Here is a 20,627-nt window from a genome sequence, read left to right on the forward strand (position 1 = left end):
TGGTCAATCCATCAATGCAGTGGCTCTGTGATTGTCTAGCACTAGTAAATGACAGTAAGACAATATAACCCCCCCAGGCCAAGTGACAAAAGTCCTTTGATGTAGCAGCTCTCTCCCTCTACATGAGGAGATGGTTAAACAGGATACCTGACCCAATCTCCTTGGCCAAAGGTCTGGGCAGCTGGGTCAACTGAGATCACAAGAACACAACAATCCCCCCAACCTCCTTCTCCATGCCCCTGGCTCTTAGTTAGGTATCATAAATACCTTAAGACAATCTGACTTATTTCCCTTCAGAGCAAAGTATCCTACAAAGCCTCAGTTTCCTACATTCACTGTCTATAATAAAGGAACTTATAGATCAAATGCTTATAAAACACATATATTGTAACCATGTCTTAAAATTCCATTACAAGGCCCAAAACCAAAATAGGGTAGGGGGCCCTTTTGATTGGCAAAATGTTTTTTTTTACAACAACAAAAATAATCGGGGGGTCCTAAAGAAATGTTTAGTTTGTTTATTGGGTCGGGCCGGCTCTGCTACCAGAACACGCCGGAAGTTAATTGCATTGCTTGTACTGCCATGTTATTGTAAAATACTGGGCACTGAGCATTTTATCTTTCTTTTTCCTGACATTGCTGTCTTATACACACTCTTTTTCTGGTGAATATAATGAATTGTCAGCTATACAGTATTCTACATTTTTAAGTTTCCATTCTGTAGAAAAGTATGTAATTGGATTGGTTGGAAAAGAGGGATTCATAGATCTCAACTACATGTCCTCTAGATCTCAATTACATCAAATTAAACTACATCCAGGTTGGAAGTTTTGGTCTTAAAAAATCAAGAGTAGACTAAGTTCTGACAGTTTCTGCATGTATCAGCATGGCCAACAGTGACTCACCAAAAACGTTTTATTAAATTCAAAACATGCACATATACGCTTCTTTTAAGTCAGATATACAGCTTTTTTCATTTAAGCTTTCCTTTGAAAAACAAGGAACTTGGTTTAACAGACAATGTCTCTGCACTAATCTTTTACTCAAAAGATAGATGATTCATTTGCAGACATGCATTTATTAAATATTGCTGTTGTTCATTCATAAAACGGAGACGAAATCTACTTACATCATCACCTCAAAACGCATAGGCCAATACATAAGTCATAATGTCTGTAAAATGCTTTGAAATCCGGAGCTTGATGCCCTCCTGTGGCTCACAGTTGAACTACAGCATCTCAGAACAGTCTTCGATCATGAAGTCCAAATTTAACATTCAGATGTTAAAAGAGCCGGTTCTAGCATAAACAAGCGCTCTATGACATTAAGCATTGCAAGTATTACAAAAAAGGGTAGCATGCTGATCAAAGAAACTAAAACAGATATTTAGTTTCATACAATACGGTAGTTGTTTTACATTAAGAAGCAAGCATTATTTACAGTCAAAACTACTATAGAAAAAAATGCATTACTCAAAAAGTGGGAGGAAGGGAAAATCTGGCATAACGTATATATATATATATATATATATATATATATATATATATATTACACACATACACACACACATACGAGTGCATTATAAAAACCCTGAATTCTTGCTTTGACATATGAAAAATACGTGTGGGAAATGGAAAAACTGGAGAAGGGTCCCCATTGTATTAATAATATGGTAAATGCATAATGATTGTCCTAAATGAGAATTAGTCTGATCTGAATGTCATCCTTGAAAGAAGTTAGAGCAGAGTATACAGCTATATTGAATCAGTTGGGAGAGACATGCTCTCACTACCTTGTTTGTGCCAGGCCAAGAGCTGGCATACCTTGATAGGGAAGAAATCAGACACCATAGGCTCTAGCATGGTACCAAATTAGGACATTAGAAGAGGCAGCTCATTTATTAAATGTCACCTGGGCCACCTTAGCATTAAATAATGACTGGAACCAGAGAGGAAATCGGACAGGTGACACTTGTTGATCTCGCAACACATTTAATTATAGAAAAGGCCAGGACTTTTAACTAGTATAAAGTCAGCCGGGCTTGAGACATGTTTTGGGCTTCTTAGCGAGTCTCCACTGACTGTGTGTATAACCTGTATGGGACGAATAAAACTGCTTGTATTTTGATCCAGCCATGACTCAGTGTCCTCAATGTAGATACAGAAACAATCTACGACAGAAATTTGGTGACCCCGCCCCCAGTGGCGGATCTATATATATAAAATATATATAATATATAATAAAACATATATTTTTTTATATTATAAAAAACACTGCCACCCCAATTAATTTTTAAATGCATTTAGCAGACGCTTTTATCCAAAGCGACTTCCAAGAGAGAGCTTTACAAAAGTGCATAGGTCTCTGATCATAACAACGAGATAGCCCCAAACATTGCGGGTAGCCAAAACATGAAGCATACATTGTGAAAAAACAGTCCCAAAAGGAAGAACCATAAGAGCATGTAGTGAAACAAGTTACAATTAAACAACATGAACCTCAATCTTCCCATGGAAAAATATTATTTGTACATTACAGAACATTTCAATAAATAATATTAATGTTACTGTTTAATTTAATGTTCTAACCTTATAATTTACCATAGGGAGTTCTGTACCCCCCTACTTTGGGTTTGATTTGCCTCCAGGAGGCCACCCAACAACTTCCTTCTGCCACCCCGAATGAAAATCTGTACATCCGCCCCTGCCCGCCCCGATGCTGAGTAACATGTGGAGAGAGTAAGTATGTATACATTCGCCTACAGATGCATTCAGAAGGAACACCCAGGAGAGGCTGGTCTGGTGGATCAGAAAACAAGGGGTTTATTTGGTCAATCAATGTGTGTGGTTAACTTGATGAATGTTTAGAGTAAAAGGCTTGGCGATAAGAAAATAACTTTGCTTTTTCTGCCAACTGCTTGGAATGCTTCTTTGTCATCCGTGGTAACATATGGAAGGACTCAGTCATAAACACTCGTGGGTTGAATACAGACATGGGTACTCATTTGTGGACGAAACGGCGTTCAAATTTAAGCCTATATCAGAGGCCGAGGAATTTGAGGCGCGCTTGGGAGGTTAAGTAGCCTTAAAAGCCTAATGGTCAGAAAAAACACAGGGACTTAAGTACAGTCGTGCGTCTAAATTTTTCCTATCCCTGCGAGAACACGGCAAATAGGAGGTAAGGTACTTTAACACACTCGAGAGGTGGGATTTACACGTGAATACGCGGCAAGATCAATTTATGCGATTTGAGCCGTGAATAATGTGCATAAGAGCCCAAGAGGTATTATGCACATTAAAGCCAAGAAAGAGCGGTCTGGAAGAAAAAGTGTACAGAGAGATAGGGGAAACAGTGATGTGATGTGTTGGGACACTATTAAAAAAGTAATAAAGAGGGAAATTGCTAAAAGAACTGAGAAGAGTTGAAACTAATAAATTCAATAAACTAAAACAAATATATAACGTTATTTTTTTAAACCGCAGTGTAAATAATAGAAAAGGTAGGCCTACAAATAGTCTATTTGTGTAAAAATGTTGATGAATAATTGAGCAATAAGCATAAAGGCAGAGAATTTGTGTGCATACTAAATCTTGGTCGAAAGTTAAGAAAAAACTGATTAGCTACCTGCAAAGTTAACTACGACAAGCGTGGCTCGAAGAATAAATGATAATATGTAAGGAGCAAGAGAGGTAAAAATAGTTTAAATGGAACAAGAATTCTGAGAGATCAAGCCGGTCAATTAACAAAAATAGTCCTAAAAGGTAACTAAAACAGAAAACTTAACATGGAACAATTAAGAAATAACAATTATAGTCGAAGAACCAGTTGTCATAAAGGGAATTGTTTGACATAGAAACTTTAGAAGACCACCAAGGGTGGCAAAGTACACATTTTAGTAATTACTTACCAAGATATTGTTAAATAAAAATAGTAAATACTTAGTAAACACTTAGTAGAACTTGGTAAAAAGAAGGAAAATTATTGCCCAGGAGGTATATATAAAATATAATGTGAAAGTTATTTACATGTTTGTTCTAAATCGAGAGACGGAGAATGCCAGGAGAAGGCATAAAAAAGGGAGGGGCGACCTGCACTGAACTTTTCTGAGCGCCGGAAAACAAATATTGAGCAGATAAGATGAGTAGGCCAGAGAAAAAAACATATGGAAATGTTAAAATAATGCTAAGAACCCAAAGCAGTAAGGAAAAAACTATGCATTAGTGTATGTGATAAGTTTAGCAGGACATGAAAACGGTCGTTACAGGTGCTGGACCTGGCCAATTTTGTGCACTGAAAGGGTTAAGTAAAGCATGAGCTAAGGCAAGATAATCTTATGCGTTAACAAAGTTAAGCTAAGGCAAAGGAAAATGGCTACTCACTTGGAACAAGTTAACAGATGTGTTGTGCTGAAAACGACTTAACATGAACGGGGAATGGTAAAGAACAAATGATGAACAAATGGAAATAACAGGAATTGTTGCCGACGTGTGTGAAAAAGAAAACAATTTGAGAATGGGCAACAAAACAAAACATAGTTGTTGCAGAAAAATGCATAAATAAGGATGATTAATACATTTATGCTACTTAAGTTTCCCCTGGTATGTTCAGAGGCAATTGAATTTCAACTTTAATAGTTTCAAATAACACAGTATTTTTACGTCTCAGAGAACAGGCAGTGTGTCATTTCAAGTCCTGTGTACAGAATTGTCGTGGAACCAGGAGAAAAGGGAAGCACCTTTTTTTTGTAAAAAACCTAAGGCACAGATCCCATTGTATATCATGCATGATGTAAGGTCTAGAGTGACGTCATGCACATATGCTATGTACAAACGGCTCAATAAAATTAACTTTTAGTGTGAGATGTGTGAAGAATTGCTTCAAAGTTAGAAAAATGCCTGTCCAATTGTCCAAGCCATATTTAGGTCATGTTTTAAAAAAAATTTCCAACAAAGAAAGTATGTATGTCAGTCTGTGAGTGTGTGTGTTTGTGGATGTGTGTCATACAGCTGTGGTGTCCCCGTAGTTCTTGTTCCAGCGCACATACAGGTCCAGTGACTGGGGGCCAACACTCGGCTTGATCTTCTTCAAGGATTCCACAAAGTCACAGAAAATGATGCCCCGCACCTACAGCAGTACATGGAGAGTATAATTTATGGACATCAGGGGTCTCATTTTATAAAACTGTGCTTAGTATTCGTACGCCCCCAAAAAATCAGACTATAAAACCGTGCGTACGCACACCTGTTAGCAATGTTCCCTTTATAAATCACGGATTACCCACATGTATACGTGAATCAGCATTTTACCCCGCCCTGAACACGCCCATTTTTAACCATAAATGGTCAATGCAAAGCACCTCATGAATGCTAATATAGTATATTAATGACCCTGGCATGCGATTTTTCTTTACAGTGAATCATGGTGACTGGTGGGGGAAAAAAAACAAAAAAACGCAACTTCTGAGACACTGTAAGCCGGTGTAAGCTGGTGGATCACCCACCAATAAAAAAAAACTGTGCGAGTGGCGTCATCTGTGCCGGTGATACCCTGAGTTGAGACACAATTTGAAAACAAAAGCGTTTAGTTATGAACAGTAGTCTATTAAAGTTTGGACTGATAATGAAGACATTGAGTGTACCAATTGCACGGGAGCTAAACGACTGTGTTTCCGGTTTTTGACATGATGATATAAGCACAGTATTAAAGAAAAATATTTATTTAAACACTGCGTTCTGCAGTTATCTAAAGGTAGAACGTGATGCTATCCTGTATTCCATGCAGTCGGGGTATCTCCCCCTCCTGCACTCCCGTAGTGGACAATATGATGGTGAGCCAGCACTGAATTTTGATTTAAAATTTGAGTTGGATTGTACAACAGGTTTATGGAACAAATATCACTCAGTGATAAGGATGAAATGGAGTGAAAAAAATGTGCGAGGAAAACAGAATATATCAATATTACAAGTAATCGTTCTTCGCACATTTAGTTTCTCAAGTCTGACTACAGTACGGTCATCTGCATTGCCAATTCCCACTGTCTCCAAAATGTGCATAGGCCTACGCATGGGTCAGAGTTTGCGTGGAGGACCGGATATTCTCCCGTCAAGTTTTTTTTATAAATCACAACTTTTGCGTGGGAAGTGGCGTATGCAAATTTTCAGCCCTGTTTTGTGCGTACGCAACGTTTATAAATGAGACCCCAGGATAGTTCAGAAATGTGCAGTCACAAAATGGTTAACGTGCAACGACCAAGGCAGGACTGGTGGAACGTACCTCGTTTGCCGCCATGTTTCTAACTTGCTCTGGTCGCAGCTCTGTTACCAAAGACACGTTCAACTTCAAATGTAAGCTTATGAGTCCATATGACAACTACGGCAGAATTAATGTTCAATTCAAAGAGAAACATGATTGGCTGCTCACCTCGAATGGGGCCGAGGGAGGCATCCTTAGCTAGCGATGTCAGGTCACTGCCAGAGTAACCCTCCGTCATTCTGAAAGGAGCGGAGAGATGGAGGGACAGAACATGTATATACTTGTATATACAAGTACATGTAATGTGTATATATATAAATATCATCAACATCATCCATACTGCGTATGCTGTAGGACCCAGACAAACCAAGAAGTTGCCTGGGGGGGGGGGGGGGGGCGGTACCTCGCCAACTGGGAGAGTTCTTTCTGAGTCAGCGGGTTGCCATGCTTTCCCAGGAGGTTCTTTAGAAGTTGCAACCGGGTCTGGCATTGGGGCACAAGAAGATATGTTTTGTAAAGAAAGAAACATTACTTGAGCGGGATGGTACATGAAATGAACTAATGCATTTGTAAATGGCACTGCTGGTGTTTCTCGACATACCTCATCTGTCGGTAAAGCCACGTACACCCGTTTTGCGAATCGCCTGTGGAGACATGATCGCTTTTGAGAACTTGTCACCATTCACTGGCTGAGAGCTCTACCTAAAAGCAAACTGGGGCAATGCCACTCTACCTGAGAACAGCCTCATCCAGTTCCTGAGGCCTGTTGGTAGCACCCATCACCAACACTCTTTCGTCACCCCCAGACTGCACCTAGACACAAGCACGCAGACACTCACATACACACGTTCAACAGCTAAAAGTTACCCTACCAAAAAAAAAAAAAAATGAATCAATCTATACTATATTTCCATGCTAGATAATACACCATTATGGATATGATTGCTTATTCAAAATATGGCATACCCCATCAAATTCAATCAAGAACTCTGTTTTCAGTCGTCTGCTGGCATCGTGCTCGCCCTCTCTTCTCTCGCAGAGCAGACTGTCAATTTCATCTGTGGCAGCAGGTCACACTCAGGAGTCACAATCACATTTATCTTAGTACATAGTATGTTAAAAGCAATCCAAATGCCATAACAATTAAAGAGTAGATCATGTAGAACTTTGTCTGTAAACCAGACCAATCTGCCAGCTCATGGTTTACTTACTTTGGCAAATGGGTCTGGCCACCCTCCCATTTAAACAGATTTACCTCCGGCATGAAGGGCCAATCACAATAGGTGATCTGATATGGGGCAGGGTTAATACAATGACAACCAAGATGACGTTTAGTTGGTTGTGCTTGCCTTCGGCAAGAGCACAACCTTTGTTCTCTCACATATATATTTATTATAATTGTTTATTTTTTCGCCCCTAAGGCTCAGTCAATATTTGGACCACATAGACAACGTCGTTGTCAAAAGGTTCGTCTTGGTCACAACTGCATTGGTTCTATTGGATTTCTGTTCCGTTGCACGGTTTAGGTTTTAATTAAGTTTTTGAGGCAAAAGTGAAGCTAACGGTGGCTAACTTGCTAGCCACATTCACTGACGCTACTAACATCACTGACGTCACAAAAACTTGTGTGACTATTTCTAGCTAGGCTAATTGCTTTACTGCAAGGCAGCTGCAGAAACGCCACAAGCAAAGAGGCCTGGGTGACTATCTGACTGTGACTTCTAACCTAAACTCCATTGCCACAGTCTAAACTTGTAAGTGGAAAAAATGTGAATAGGCTAAATGTGCACACTGGTTGGACTAATTATTGATGGTGGAATCCTGTGGCTTGTGTGTTTTTTTTTTTCAGGGATCAAAGTTATTATTTGTAAGGGAATGTAAGAAAATATATTATTCTTGGCTCATACTGTAAATGATATTTGTCTTGGTTTCCCCCCATAATTATCAAATGTATGTACCAATAAAGATTATAGAGGGCTGCAGTTCTCTAGCCACAGCAAACAGAGCTCGGACCAGCTTCTCTCCCTCCCCTACCTATAAGGAAAGAACAAGAAGAAGTAAAAAAGATAAAACCACATATTATTCAATAACTGTACTCATTCATAATGCATATCAATGATAAAACTGTGTAGGCATAACTGTTGAGCTTTTCAACATGCACCTGCAAAGTGAAATTACATTATTGTCTAAATGAACTAAAGAGGTGGTGGTTCTCTGCTCAAACAATTATTATTTATATTGCAAATACATATTAAATATCACATTTGAACAGAAGTGGAAATAATAAGCAGAGGAAGCTAAACAGAAGTTGAATGAAAGCATACAAAAAAGACCACTTCCAGGCTGTAAATAGAAAGATCCATAGCAGATGAGACTGAAGCGCTGATGCACTCACATATTTTGAGGTCAGGCTGGCGGCACTTATGTTGAAAAAGGTTGCGTTGGATTCCATGGCCACTGCCTTCGCCTGGGGGATGAGCAAAAAAGAAACAAGTTCTATCTCAGATACTGAAGAGGCACAGTATCTAGATATTTTAAACAATTTGTTTTTCATATCTAATATACCACACCACTCTTGTTGTGGGGTGAGAGGTAGAGTATTCATCAGGATGCATATACAGTCGGGGTTAAAGAGCAACAAGGAAAGTATTGACTAACCAACATGGTTTTTCCATTGCCCGGAGGGCCGAAAAGGAGGAGGCCTCGTGCTGGGGTCCGTAGCCCTGTAAACAACTGTCCCAGAACAACTGATAAACACTTACTCTTAACCTGACATTAAGTGATTTTGTTCAATTATATGTGCTTTACAAATAAATATGCAGATAAAAGCGGTTTCAAACGATTTAAAGAATGCAACCCCTGCTTTAAGACATTTTTAACTATTCCCATAAAGGTTTTGGGGAACAGCAGAAAGACTATAATACCCACAAATCTGTGTAGTAGCATACCTCCGGCCTCAGTGTGGGCAGAATGACTATCTCCTGCAGGGCCTGCTTAGCCAAATCCTGGCCAGCCACATCTTCAAACTTCACAACCGAGCCACTGGACCATACAAAAGAGAACGGTCCACAAGCAGGTAAGACCAATTGAATTTGAAGCTACTGATATCAAAAGGTACCATGACTGCAGTTTGGCTTAACATCGTGAGGTCCTTGAAGTCTCACCTGTCCACTATCTCATTAAGGATGAGGTTAGCGAGCTTGCTGTCCACATTCTTCAGGTTCTTCGTGTCCTTTTTCTGCAGGGTGGTTGTGGGAGTGGGGGGTTTGACGTTTTGTCTGTTGCTGGCTTTACCCTGTTTGAGTTTTTTAAATTCCCATTTCAGGTTAGTAACATTATTATAATGCAGTCAAACAGTAAATACCACACATACCCAACTGACAGTACAGTGGTGTGCTAAACTGGCCAACAGTTAATTAAGTCTAATTCACATTCGTTGTAGCTGTCTAGTGAAACATACAGGTTTGTGTAGCACACTGAGTGTGGCTCAAAGTCCCAATGTCACTGTATATAACGGTATCCATTGATGAGCCAAAACATGACAACCTGCCTAATATGCTGTTGGTTCTCTGTGTGTTGCCAAAACAATATGACCAGCTGAGGCATGGACTCTATAACACCCCTTGAGGTGTCCTGTGGTATCTGGCACCAATACATCAGCAGAAGATCGTTACAGTGCTTTAATTTGCGAGTTGGAGCCATGGATCAGACATGTCTGTCCAGCACGTCCCACAGATGCAGTCGGGACACTTCATCATGTTCCCAAACAATGTCTGCAGTGTGGCAGAGTGCATAATCCTGCTGATTGAGGCCACTGCCATCAGGGAATACTATTGCCAGGAAGGGGTGTACCTAGTCTGCAATGCTGTTTAGGTAGGTAGCATATGTTGTCCACATATAAGTTGTCCACATGAATGGCAGGATAGGATACCGTCTTCCCACAGTGCATCCTGGTGACGTCATATCCCCAGTTAAAAAGGCGCACATGTACTTGTTCATCCAAGTGATGCAAAAGAAAAGACTCATCGGACCATGTGACCTTCTTCCACTGGTCCAAGATCCAGTTCCGATGTCCATTATAGGTATTTCTGATAGTGTACAGGCATCATGGGAACATCATAAGACCGGGGTCTGCAGCTACATAGCCCCATAAGAAGCGGGGTGCAATGCATACAATACATTTCCCCCGTAACCACCATTTAAACATTCTGTGCTTTGGACCAGACAGGGTGGTCTTTGTGGATTGATGAGTATTGGGCATAAAAAAAAACCTGTTGCCGATTTGTGGTTTGTCCTTCCTTTGATCCCTGTCGGTAGGTACTCTCCACTGCTGAATAGGAGCACCCCACAACCCTGTTTCAAAGATGTCATCTGTCCAGTTTGACCCTTGTCAAGGTCGCTCTGTTACATCTCCTGCATCAAACAGGTTAACAACGAGAACTGATTGTTCGCCTACCATCTAATCTGCCCAAACCTTGAAACATGCCCATTTTTGGAAATGGTCAATTTTAATGTCTTCACCTGTGAGTTTTGGTTAATCAGTGTATGTATGATATTTGTCTATATCTCACCTTATTGCTGTTGGGCTGGGGGGCAGGTCGGTGTGTGTGGGTGGTGGACAGCCCGCTAAAGCTGGGAGATCGCAGGTGACTGCTGTGCCCACCCGAAAAGGAGGGTTTCTGTGTGTGCTTTTGTCGTGGAAGGGAGTGACTGGAGTGTGTCAGGGAGTCCCTCCTTTTGGGCACAGTGCCACTAACTGTCAAAATCAGAGTTTGTGGTTAGTAAAAACATTGATATGCATTATGATTTATTTATTTATTTATTTTTTTACAAAGTACTTTTTGTCCAATTTGGAAAAACCTCAAATGTACCACTGGTGGTTTGAAAGCATCTCCCAAATATTCATAGTAAGGCCCCTTTTAAAACCGTATAAATTATCAAACTTAGCAAGAATCCCTCTGAGGGAACTATAATTGGGTAGAGTATCGAACAGCAGGGTTGTGGATGCACCCACCTGAGTGTAGATGGCCATTATGGTACGATTGGTTTGTACTCTCTGTATAAGTGGCTCTCTGAGCTGGCCCTGAAAGCTTTGCTAAATAACAAACACAAAATGACAACAAAGAGAAACCAATATTGGGGCAGGGAAATCAAAGACTCAAAACTCAACACAAGAGAAGGATAGGATACTGATGTGGACTTGCGGCATAAAATACAAATCAAATACAAAATCCAGTTTTGCATGTACCATGCAGTGAAAGTGTGAACAATACTTTGAGTTGGATATAAGGTATCATGCCATGCATGAAACCACAGAGGAAGTAGTGAAGCACCGAGAAATGACAAACGTTCTAGAACATCTTCAAAAGAAACTACGTTTTAGGACATGCAGACAAGGACGAATATATTTCAATGGGAGAAGGGTGGTTTATTGAGGTGTGCTTGCCTTTGGCGGAACTAGTCCTGCATACTTTTACCGATTCCTATAATTTTGGAATCAAAACGTTCAGCTACTTCAGGAGATCTTGACTATGACTTTTGGTATTTCTCACTTTTATACTTTTTAAAGAATTAAGGTTTTTGTGCAAATTATTCTCCCATTACAAGTAATGGTAAATCCTTTCAAATCATTAAAAAGCTTCCTCCTCTTTCAAACTTAACTACTTCAGCATACTTCTAGCATACAGCTAGAGACACCATTCAACCTTTAAAATGTTCACAAGACATTCAGCTTTTCCCAAATGATTCAGCTTTTTCAAATATACTCAGCCAATTTTGAATCGTGACAGTTTTAAATATGTGAAAAATGTAGCTCCTTCTTGAGTGTGCCACTCTGCTGGCTGCTATTTTTCTGATATTCAACTAAATTATCAAACAATTGTCCTCTTTCAGCCAATGTAACTACTAAAGAACTCACATTTACAGATTTTCAGCCATGAGCCTTGAAGCGAGAACAGCCTTTCAAATTCTCTCACTAACTTCAATGGAGAGGTGGGTAAAATTCGTCATAGAAGGCCAAAAGAAAGACGATTTTAAAACTGCCGGTAGAGTCGTATTTCTGACCCCACAGACACATAAAGGATATCAATGGTTTCGGCAGAGTCTTGTGGTGTGGATTCTACTTACATTTCTCTCAATCGAGCTAGCGCAATGGCTCTCCATAACTAAAAACGGTTCGCCTTTTTTTCCACAATCGGACAAATTCACCAAACAAGGTATGTACATTAACCTTAAAGTGTACATAATCTAGCTAGATTTAGTTTTTATTTTATCAAGTTTTACAAAAATCTGCAAACATCGAGGCTCAACTGTCATAGCTGACTGTCACGAACAGCCAAACCAGGGCTGGGGTAAGTGTTTGCTGCAGCTGGCGTTAATCCTACGAATAAACGCTTCAACTAGAAAGTTTTTACTTTTAATTGACGATATTGAACACAGAGTAAAGTAACTTGTCTTTACTCTAAATATCTTCTCCGTTTTTAATTTGAAGAAGTAGATCTACTTATGTAGGAAATCTTCCATTGCATCCTCTCTCTAGGTTCACGCCTTCGGTTATTATTCAAGCCTACGGTGTTAATACATACCACTTTGACACACAAGAAATGATCCGCTGCTTAGATGTAGCATGATCTTGTTATTTACAATAAAAAACTCACCAGGGACAACGACAACATCAGCAACCATGCACTATGAATTATTATTTTAATGTCATCTTAAATTAAGTGTCTGAACAGGACTGGGTGTGCAGGCACGCATGATTAGTTTCTCCTCCGTCTTGAACCTGATACCTAGATTCTAGGTTAGAAATGTTGCCAGTCTGTTGCCAATGACCAACGGTTGCTACGTTTTTCCAGCAAGTTCAAGTCATTCCAGTGTTGTCCTTTTACCTTCAAATTTGTTCAACCCAGACTTCAGAAACTGGTTTTCTGCTCAATTTTCACATTTTCCTGCAGCTCATCTTTCTGAAATTTTCCCCTTTTTGTTTTGTTCTTTTCTTCTGTTTTCTGCCTTCATCTTGCTCCAGGTCTTTTCAAAAATACCTTTCACAGCAGTATCTTCCAACTGCCAGTACTTTTGCATTTTTCTCTTTCTTTTCTGTACTTTTCTGCCTTCATCTTGCTGCAGGTCCTTTCTAACATACATGTCAGGCCTTTTGAAACGTGAGCACATTACTTTATACTAAATTTTCCAATTCTTTTGAATTATTTCTCTTTTTGCATTAATCTTCTCTTTTCTGTAGTTTTATGCCTTCGTCCAGCTCCTATTAAAAAAAAAGTGAAAAATTACGAGTGAAAAAAAGAAAGCCATTTAGAGTAGAACTGCAATCTCGGATTTTTGATTTAGGTTGTGAAAGTCTTTGAAATTGGAGCGAGTGCGGGTCGCCCGTGAGACCGCCTAGTCTTTTAAGCGGCAGCCATGCTAGAAAGCGTCATAGTAGTATTTTCGTAGCTAATTTAATAGTTCAATTTCACACGAAAAAAAAACAGAAAAAGGGAAAAGTTATGACGATATGACGATTGTGAAAACAGCCAGGTGGTGAGATTTTAATGTAGGTTGATGTAAAAACTTTGATTTGTTTGCTACATGAGAGCCCCGTCAGCCTCCATTGACGATTGTGGCAGCAACAACTGTTTTGTCAAGGAGTGTTGACACTCGTCGACAATGTTGTCAATCTGCGTCTGGTGAGTAAAAAGACATAATGTGTTAAGTTATTTTTGTTGGCAAGTAGCCGTGTAATAAGCGGGATAATGTATAGAACGCCGTTCATTATCGGGGAAATAACCCCCTTCAGGGCGAAACAAATCCGCTTTGTGTCGGGGTGCTGTTCGACCTGTCGGTTCTACTATACATTACCCCTTACAAAAGAAATGTTCTAATTTCCTGCGCTTTCAAACAGTCAGTGGAGTGTGGATAGCAACAGCAGCTAGCTTGCCTCTAGCAAACTGCTTTTGAATTAGCCATGTCCCCCTAAATTAATATTGACTCGTTTACGTTTTGGGGGGCTTATTTTCAGTTAGCAGACGGTACTATTTGAATCGCAATTCCATCTGAAATACTGCCAGTGACAACCGGGGGTGAAAGTAGTGTTTATTTCTTGGTGGTACTATGATAACGGTTTAATGCGCGCACGCCCGAAAATTTAACTTTGCCTAATTCTTTATTATTTATTTATTTGTTTATTTACTATATTAGCAATGTGTTTTAGAAGTGTTTAGGGTGAGGGTTAAATTGTTTTCAATACAGGTGCACGTTGAGGGTCAGGCAGTCCGGTACAGCACATGCGAGTGCCCAATCAGCAGAGACAATGCCATCATATGGCAGTTTTGTTGATTTGGGCAGAAAAAATGTGTCCCGCAGCCCGCTCCCACTAGAATGACAGTTGAATGTCACTTGGTTTTTTAAAACTCCGATCTATTTAAACAACACGGGACACAACACTGCGGCATGTTAAAACTAACTCTCTAACAGACTAACATAAACATATTTTTGCTAGCGTACCTGCTGCAAAATTACACTAAGACAAGTAGAGCTATTTTATCCAGTGTAATTTATCACTTACCACTATATTGCTTTTTATTATCCTCCTCTTCCTTTCTCGTCTTCCTTTTCTGGCTTCCTAAAGCATAATTCCGCTTCATGATGACTGCCGACCGACGAGGTTTTGTATTTTGCCAGCAGCACAGATCATGAGAGGGGCCCCTTGAGGGGGATCCCGATAACAGTGTCATCGCACTTTACTGCATTGACTATCAAAGGGGCGCTCACACAGTTTGTCGTTGCATTTTATTCTTAACCAGTCGTTGTCTTGGGGCCCCAAGCCAGCTCGGCGCACCAAGCAATTGCTTGTTTTGCTTGCCTTGTCGCGACGGGCCTGTGCGTGTCTTAATTTCTTCCCGGCCAGTACTGGCCAGTACCGGCTTACTTTCACCCCTGGTGACAACTGTGTTACAGTAGCTTGTTTCAAAGGGGGTTCCTTGTTTCAAACGGTGTTCTTAATGAATTATGCAATATGAGTAGGGTAAATGCTTGAAAATATCACTAGAAGGGAAAACGAACCCAACTGCAACTGAAGCAAGCAAGCACCTCCTACAACTTCCTCAGAAATTGTACCCTCTCTAGTTTTATTTGCACTTTGTCCCCATTTGATTGAAAACACATCATGTTATGTTTGGGCTCTTACGACTGATTTGCAAACCAGATGGTAAAATGAAAAGTCATACTTATTTCAGTGTAAAAAAAAAACGTTTTAAATTCCAGCATCAATCAAGCATCCAGCAGGGATAGATAACTTTGCATTCAACTGGAAGATTGCTCGAGCCAGCAAAAAAAAACTCTGGCGAAACAGGGTGGACACATTGCACAGATTCCCTTTGTGCAGTCATTCAAGCAACGATTAAATGGTTTAGCCAAAAAGATGTCCATTATGTATCCCTAAAAAAGCTTGGTTTAATATTTTTTCAACAGATGTTTAATATGAACTACTATAGGATCAACTACTATTAAAACATGTATAGACATGTATTTTTTTAAGAGATTTGAAACAAACATTTCTAGACTCCTATTAGGAATACAAATGTTTAAACATTTGTTTGCGTGGTTTGACATGCATATTGACTACCCTAAAGTCAGGTGTTGAACTTTGAATCACTACAGTCATTAACGTGAGATAACCCAACGTGGTTTGCTCACCAAGAAGCTCCAGGCGATCTTTTGCCATAATGAGATTTGAAGTCATCTTGGCCTGCAGGCGTTTATCGCGCTCAAATTGCTCACCTAACATAAGTGAGGTTAGAAAATGTATCAAAACAAGTATACAACTATAATCATGTCATTAAGTAATGAATACCAAGCACAACCACATCTCTGTGAAACTGAAATGCTTGTTGCAGTAGTATTTTACAAATCCCATTTGGAATTCCATTGAGTGGGGAAAAAACTAAATAAGTGAAGACTGAACTCACCATTTCCTGTGATCTCGATTGCGATGCCTCTCTCAAGCTCAGTGATACCCCGTTTGTACCATTGGATGGCCTTCTCCTTGTGCCCTAACAAAACAGTGGAAAAAACACAGGTCAGGGCGAACATTAGTAAGTAAGACTTTATTTATATAGCACATTTCATACAGGAATTGCAGCTGAAGGTGCCTAACAAAAAATCCACAAAAACAATAAAACAAGTGATAAAAGTAATAGATCTAGAACGTATAACAAACCAGACTAGCCGCACTCTATCTGCGGTCTCTCAAATTCGTCTTTGATCCAAGCTGCCTCGTGCAGTTTCCAAACATATAACAACCCAGACAAGCCACACTCTATCTGCGGTCTCTCAAATCTGTCTTCGATCCGAGCTGCACTTGCAGTTTCCACACATATAACAACCCAGACAAGCCGCACTCTATCTGCGGTCTCTCGAATCAACATTAAACTTGTTTTATTGTTACAGCAAACAGGCCTAATCAAGACAAAAATGTGCAAGTATAACAGAGAGCTATGATATAGCCTAATGGAGTAGCATGTACCTGCAGAGCCGGAGAGCTGCAGTTTCAGGACCGCAGTTCTAGGACCCTCATTTTATCTGACAGCGCCACCTAGTGAATTGGTTAACCATGGACCGGAACAAGATAATGAATATTTTCTCCTGCAGTAGTGAAAGTAGGTTACGGCTCAACATAGGGGTTATGCAGAAAACACTTCCGTATTCAGTGAAACAGGTCTCATCACTTCCGGATCTGTACGCTCTTTGCTGACATGGAGCTGTTTTACACCAGGTGCCTCCAGTTTCCAATTTTATATCTCGGTAAATTCTGCACCAAAAGGATTGAGGAGGGCAGCTTTTAGAAGAAAGAGCAATTCCCCGTTGATCTGTCAACTTGGATTTTGATTTGGGTCTTGATCGTCTTATTTGAGTGAGAACGGCTCGCCCGGTAGACCTAGTCTTACTGTAGGCGGCAGCCACGTCTCGTTTGCATCATGTCACAAAGTAAATAATTCCACATGTCAGTCAATTTTACTGACATGTACGGGCAGCTTTCAAGAGATATGGGAATTCTGCGTTTAGCCAGGCGGTACAATTTTTTGTGTGATTTGTGTAAAACTTGCAATCTGAGTGAGACTGCGTCTCCCGGTACTAGGCTACATTGTTTTGACTTTACTAGCCTCAGTCTGAGTCAGAGTTGCTCACTGGCAGTGTGTTCACAATGTTGTATTTTACTCCGCACCAAAAACGTCAGGGAGGACTGCTTTTTGTAGATACAAGCCTGCTGAAGATAGCCAAGGTCTCTGATTTCTCAAAGCGAGCCTGTTTCATTCATAATTTGCCTGAGAAAACAACCTCCGTTAGCCAAGCTAGTTTTGCCCACTCGGTCAGGCTATTTAAAAGGTCTCTGATAGTCAGAATCACTGTTTACAGGGAAAGGTTGTGGTGGTCCTTGGCCAAATGTGTACATTGACCAGTTTAGAGCTAAATACTCTTGCCAGAGCCTGGAATCAAACCAGTGTTTTGAGTGATTTTGCATAGGTCTCCATATCATCCGGACATTTCACACTGAGGTATGCAGTAAAAATCACTGTTTGGATTATCCCACATCTGGTACTTAAGTCGCACTCTTTTTGGTCTTTTGGTGGTCGCGAAAATCTAGAAATCCTTCAAAATTTAGCTCTCAGTAGTGGTTGATGGGGTGGAAGGAATGATGAAGAGTTGGATGGAGCGATGCTGTTGTATTTGGTGGAGGGGTAGATGGATGTGATACTGCGATTGTTACGGTTTATTATTGTATATATATATATTTTTTATATATCCATATCTGAATAATCATATTCCCCAGTTTTCCAATCTTGCCCCTCTCAAACCATTCAAATAGCCGATCTTGTTGCGATCTTGTGACAAGTACTCAATAGTATATTTCATCATCCAATTCGCTAGGTGGCGCTGTCAGATACAACAAGGGTCCTACAACTCCGGTCCTGAAACTGCAGCTCTCTGGCTCTGCAGGTAGATACATACTATTGATATAATGACATACAGTTTCATTTAAAATACGCTTTTGGTGCCGTATCTGTATAAGGGTTAGCACACAATTTTCAAAAAGTCACTCAAGTCGGCCACACAGCAAACGTATGGCAATGAGGACAGCTTACTTGAAGATCAAAGATCAAAAGATCAAACTACTGTAGCATATTAAATGAATCCTCTTTGACCTTGACCTTAGCCTTTCACAGTCTCTGAACTCGTGCTTAGAGCAAAGAGTTAGAGCAAAGAGTTGGAATTGAGAGCCTGGCCCTGGAGCACAGACAAGTCATATGATTTCTACTATTTTATAGTGCTCGCTGACTGAATGATCATATTCAGTCTCCAGTTATCCCTTCTGAAAATTCTGACAGGGGCATTCCCTGATCCTAAATGCAACCATACTAACTGGAAATAACCTTAAAAGCCTTGGCAGCAATGTGTTTTATATTTTTAATGAATGTTGCCTTATTTGTTATCCATCTTGACAGAAGTAATTTGATCCTTTGATATTGAGGTTTAACATGCAGGAGTTATTGTTTGTGTAGGGGAATCTCCAGCCAGTTCTCTTTCAGTAAGATCTCTATAGCATAGAAAAGCCTATTCGTTGCTAACAAAGCCTATTTGTTTCAAAGGATTCAGCACCAACATTGCATATGGCATTCCCCCGTCCTCCTAGAGGCAGAGTTAGAGAGCACAAAAGGCAGAGGGCCTGAGTAAATCAAGCCCTTTGTTGAGCCATTTCATGGCTATTTCTCTGCTGGTGCTACATCCAGCGAGAGGCTGAATGTCAGATTTTTGTGGAACGTGAAAATAAATGAGACTGATTCTGTAGGTGATTCCACTTATTCTACTTACCAACAATATAAGGCTGCTCTTACTGAATGATAATTAACTGTAACAAACTAACAGCCAGTAAAGATGAAAACCTTCTTCAATAAATGTCGACACTTTGATGTAAACACTGAAGTAGATTGGATGCTCACTGACTGGCACTGAGGATATTATGTCTGGTGTTGCCAGCCAAAGATACAATTTCACTCTGACATTAATGAAAATAGGTTTAATTTAATTATTCAATTAATTATATTTATTCTCCTGCCTTCTTCAGAGAATTAAAAACAAATGTAGATAATCTGATGCACTTTAATTTGAACATAATTTGACTAGTTATTATAATGCCTAATTGTCTTAATTTTTACCAGTGAAGTTTCTAAACTCTAATCTTTATTGAGGGCACCAGAGATAGTCCAGGTTACATTCATTGTAAATGAGAGAGAGGGGTAACTTGATTCAGTCAGTTAAGCCATGCATGATAACATGCGGGCATGAAGAGAGACATAATTTTCCACGCTAGTGACGATATCAATTACTGTCACACTGGATTATTCCAGGCCATGTCCATCGATCTATTGGGATCACATGAACTTGACTGTATGTCTGCTAGCATAGTTTAACTGGGTATGGTTATTGTTAAATCATATTGTTAAATCACAAAAGGTCCAAATTTCCCGCAAAGCCTATCTAGACTTCTTGTCACAAATCAATATTGACACCAAGACGAAGGAAGACTAGCCTAAGAGTTGGGAATGAATGTGACTTTTGCATAGTACAATTATTTCTTAGTTTTTGAGTTCAACTGCTATTTCACTCCATCTGGTGCTTCCACTGGATTGTGTTGTTAAAGGGACAGTGGCTTAGGGCTGGCCAGCCAGCACTTCTATGTCAACAATGTGAACTGTCAGCTTCAATTCATAGTTTTCACGTGACGTCACGTTCCAAGGGACACGCCACCCTGGAGGGCAAAAAATACTTTCTGCTGCCCGCCACCCATTATAAAGTCATACATTTACGTTGAGTCTGCTGCTTTTGTTTAGGCATTATGCTGGATAGTTGTTGTGCTATCGGATGCACTAATTGCAGAGGAGACAAGCCTGGGCTGTGTTTTCTACAGAATTCCGTCCGATAAAGAAAATATAGAGACAGAGCTGCCAACTCTCACGGTTTCGCTTTGGGACACACGCATTTCAACCATTTCTCACGCTCTCACGCCACACCTTGTATATCTCATGCTGAACGCCAAACAAGTAGCTAAGCAAACGTTGTAAACAGTAAAGGCCGAATTATACTTCTCCGACTCCGTTACAGACAGACGCACGGAGTTGGACGGATTGGTTGAATTTATATTACTCCGACGGCTCTGCGTGCTGAAAGCAATTCACCGCCAGAACAGTCCCCGCCCCTGACGCAAGCGGTTCTTAATACAGACCAATCACAGCCAAGGGGTATCCATAAAATGACGGACTGACGGACGGATAGTCAGGAAAATCCGGAGGTGCACGTAGAGCTCTCCGAGGGGTTCGGATAGG

General features: G+C 40.2%; 1 protein-coding gene across 1 annotated transcript in view; it reads right to left on the bottom strand.

Annotated features, from left to right (window-relative positions):
* Window positions 1-530: 530 nt before the first annotated feature.
* spast (spastin) overlaps window positions 531-20,627 on the bottom strand; it is a 29,579-nt gene continuing 9,482 nt past the window's right edge. The window contains exons 2-17 of the mRNA XM_084684989.1: window positions 16,215-16,298; window positions 15,943-16,026; window positions 11,267-11,347; window positions 10,824-11,008; window positions 9,417-9,547; window positions 9,201-9,294; window positions 8,911-8,985; window positions 8,648-8,719; window positions 8,211-8,286; window positions 7,219-7,310; window positions 6,986-7,065; window positions 6,854-6,896; window positions 6,656-6,735; window positions 6,421-6,491; window positions 6,274-6,314; window positions 531-5,124 (exon numbers count right to left, since the gene is read on the bottom strand). Coding sequence (XP_084541115.1) covers window positions 4,999-5,124; window positions 6,274-6,314; window positions 6,421-6,491; window positions 6,656-6,735; window positions 6,854-6,896; window positions 6,986-7,065; window positions 7,219-7,310; window positions 8,211-8,286; window positions 8,648-8,719; window positions 8,911-8,985; window positions 9,201-9,294; window positions 9,417-9,547; window positions 10,824-11,008; window positions 11,267-11,347; window positions 15,943-16,026; window positions 16,215-16,298 — 1,415 coding nt within the window. The 3' untranslated portion in view covers window positions 531-4,998. The remainder of the gene's footprint in view (window positions 5,125-6,273; window positions 6,315-6,420; window positions 6,492-6,655; window positions 6,736-6,853; window positions 6,897-6,985; window positions 7,066-7,218; window positions 7,311-8,210; window positions 8,287-8,647; window positions 8,720-8,910; window positions 8,986-9,200; window positions 9,295-9,416; window positions 9,548-10,823; window positions 11,009-11,266; window positions 11,348-15,942; window positions 16,027-16,214; window positions 16,299-20,627) is intronic.

The sequence above is a fragment of the Hypomesus nipponensis genome, chromosome 21 (assembly GCF_054491055.1).
Source record: "Hypomesus nipponensis isolate SF chromosome 21, ASM5449105v1, whole genome shotgun sequence".
Lineage (NCBI taxonomy): Eukaryota > Metazoa > Chordata > Actinopteri > Osmeriformes > Osmeridae > Hypomesus > Hypomesus nipponensis.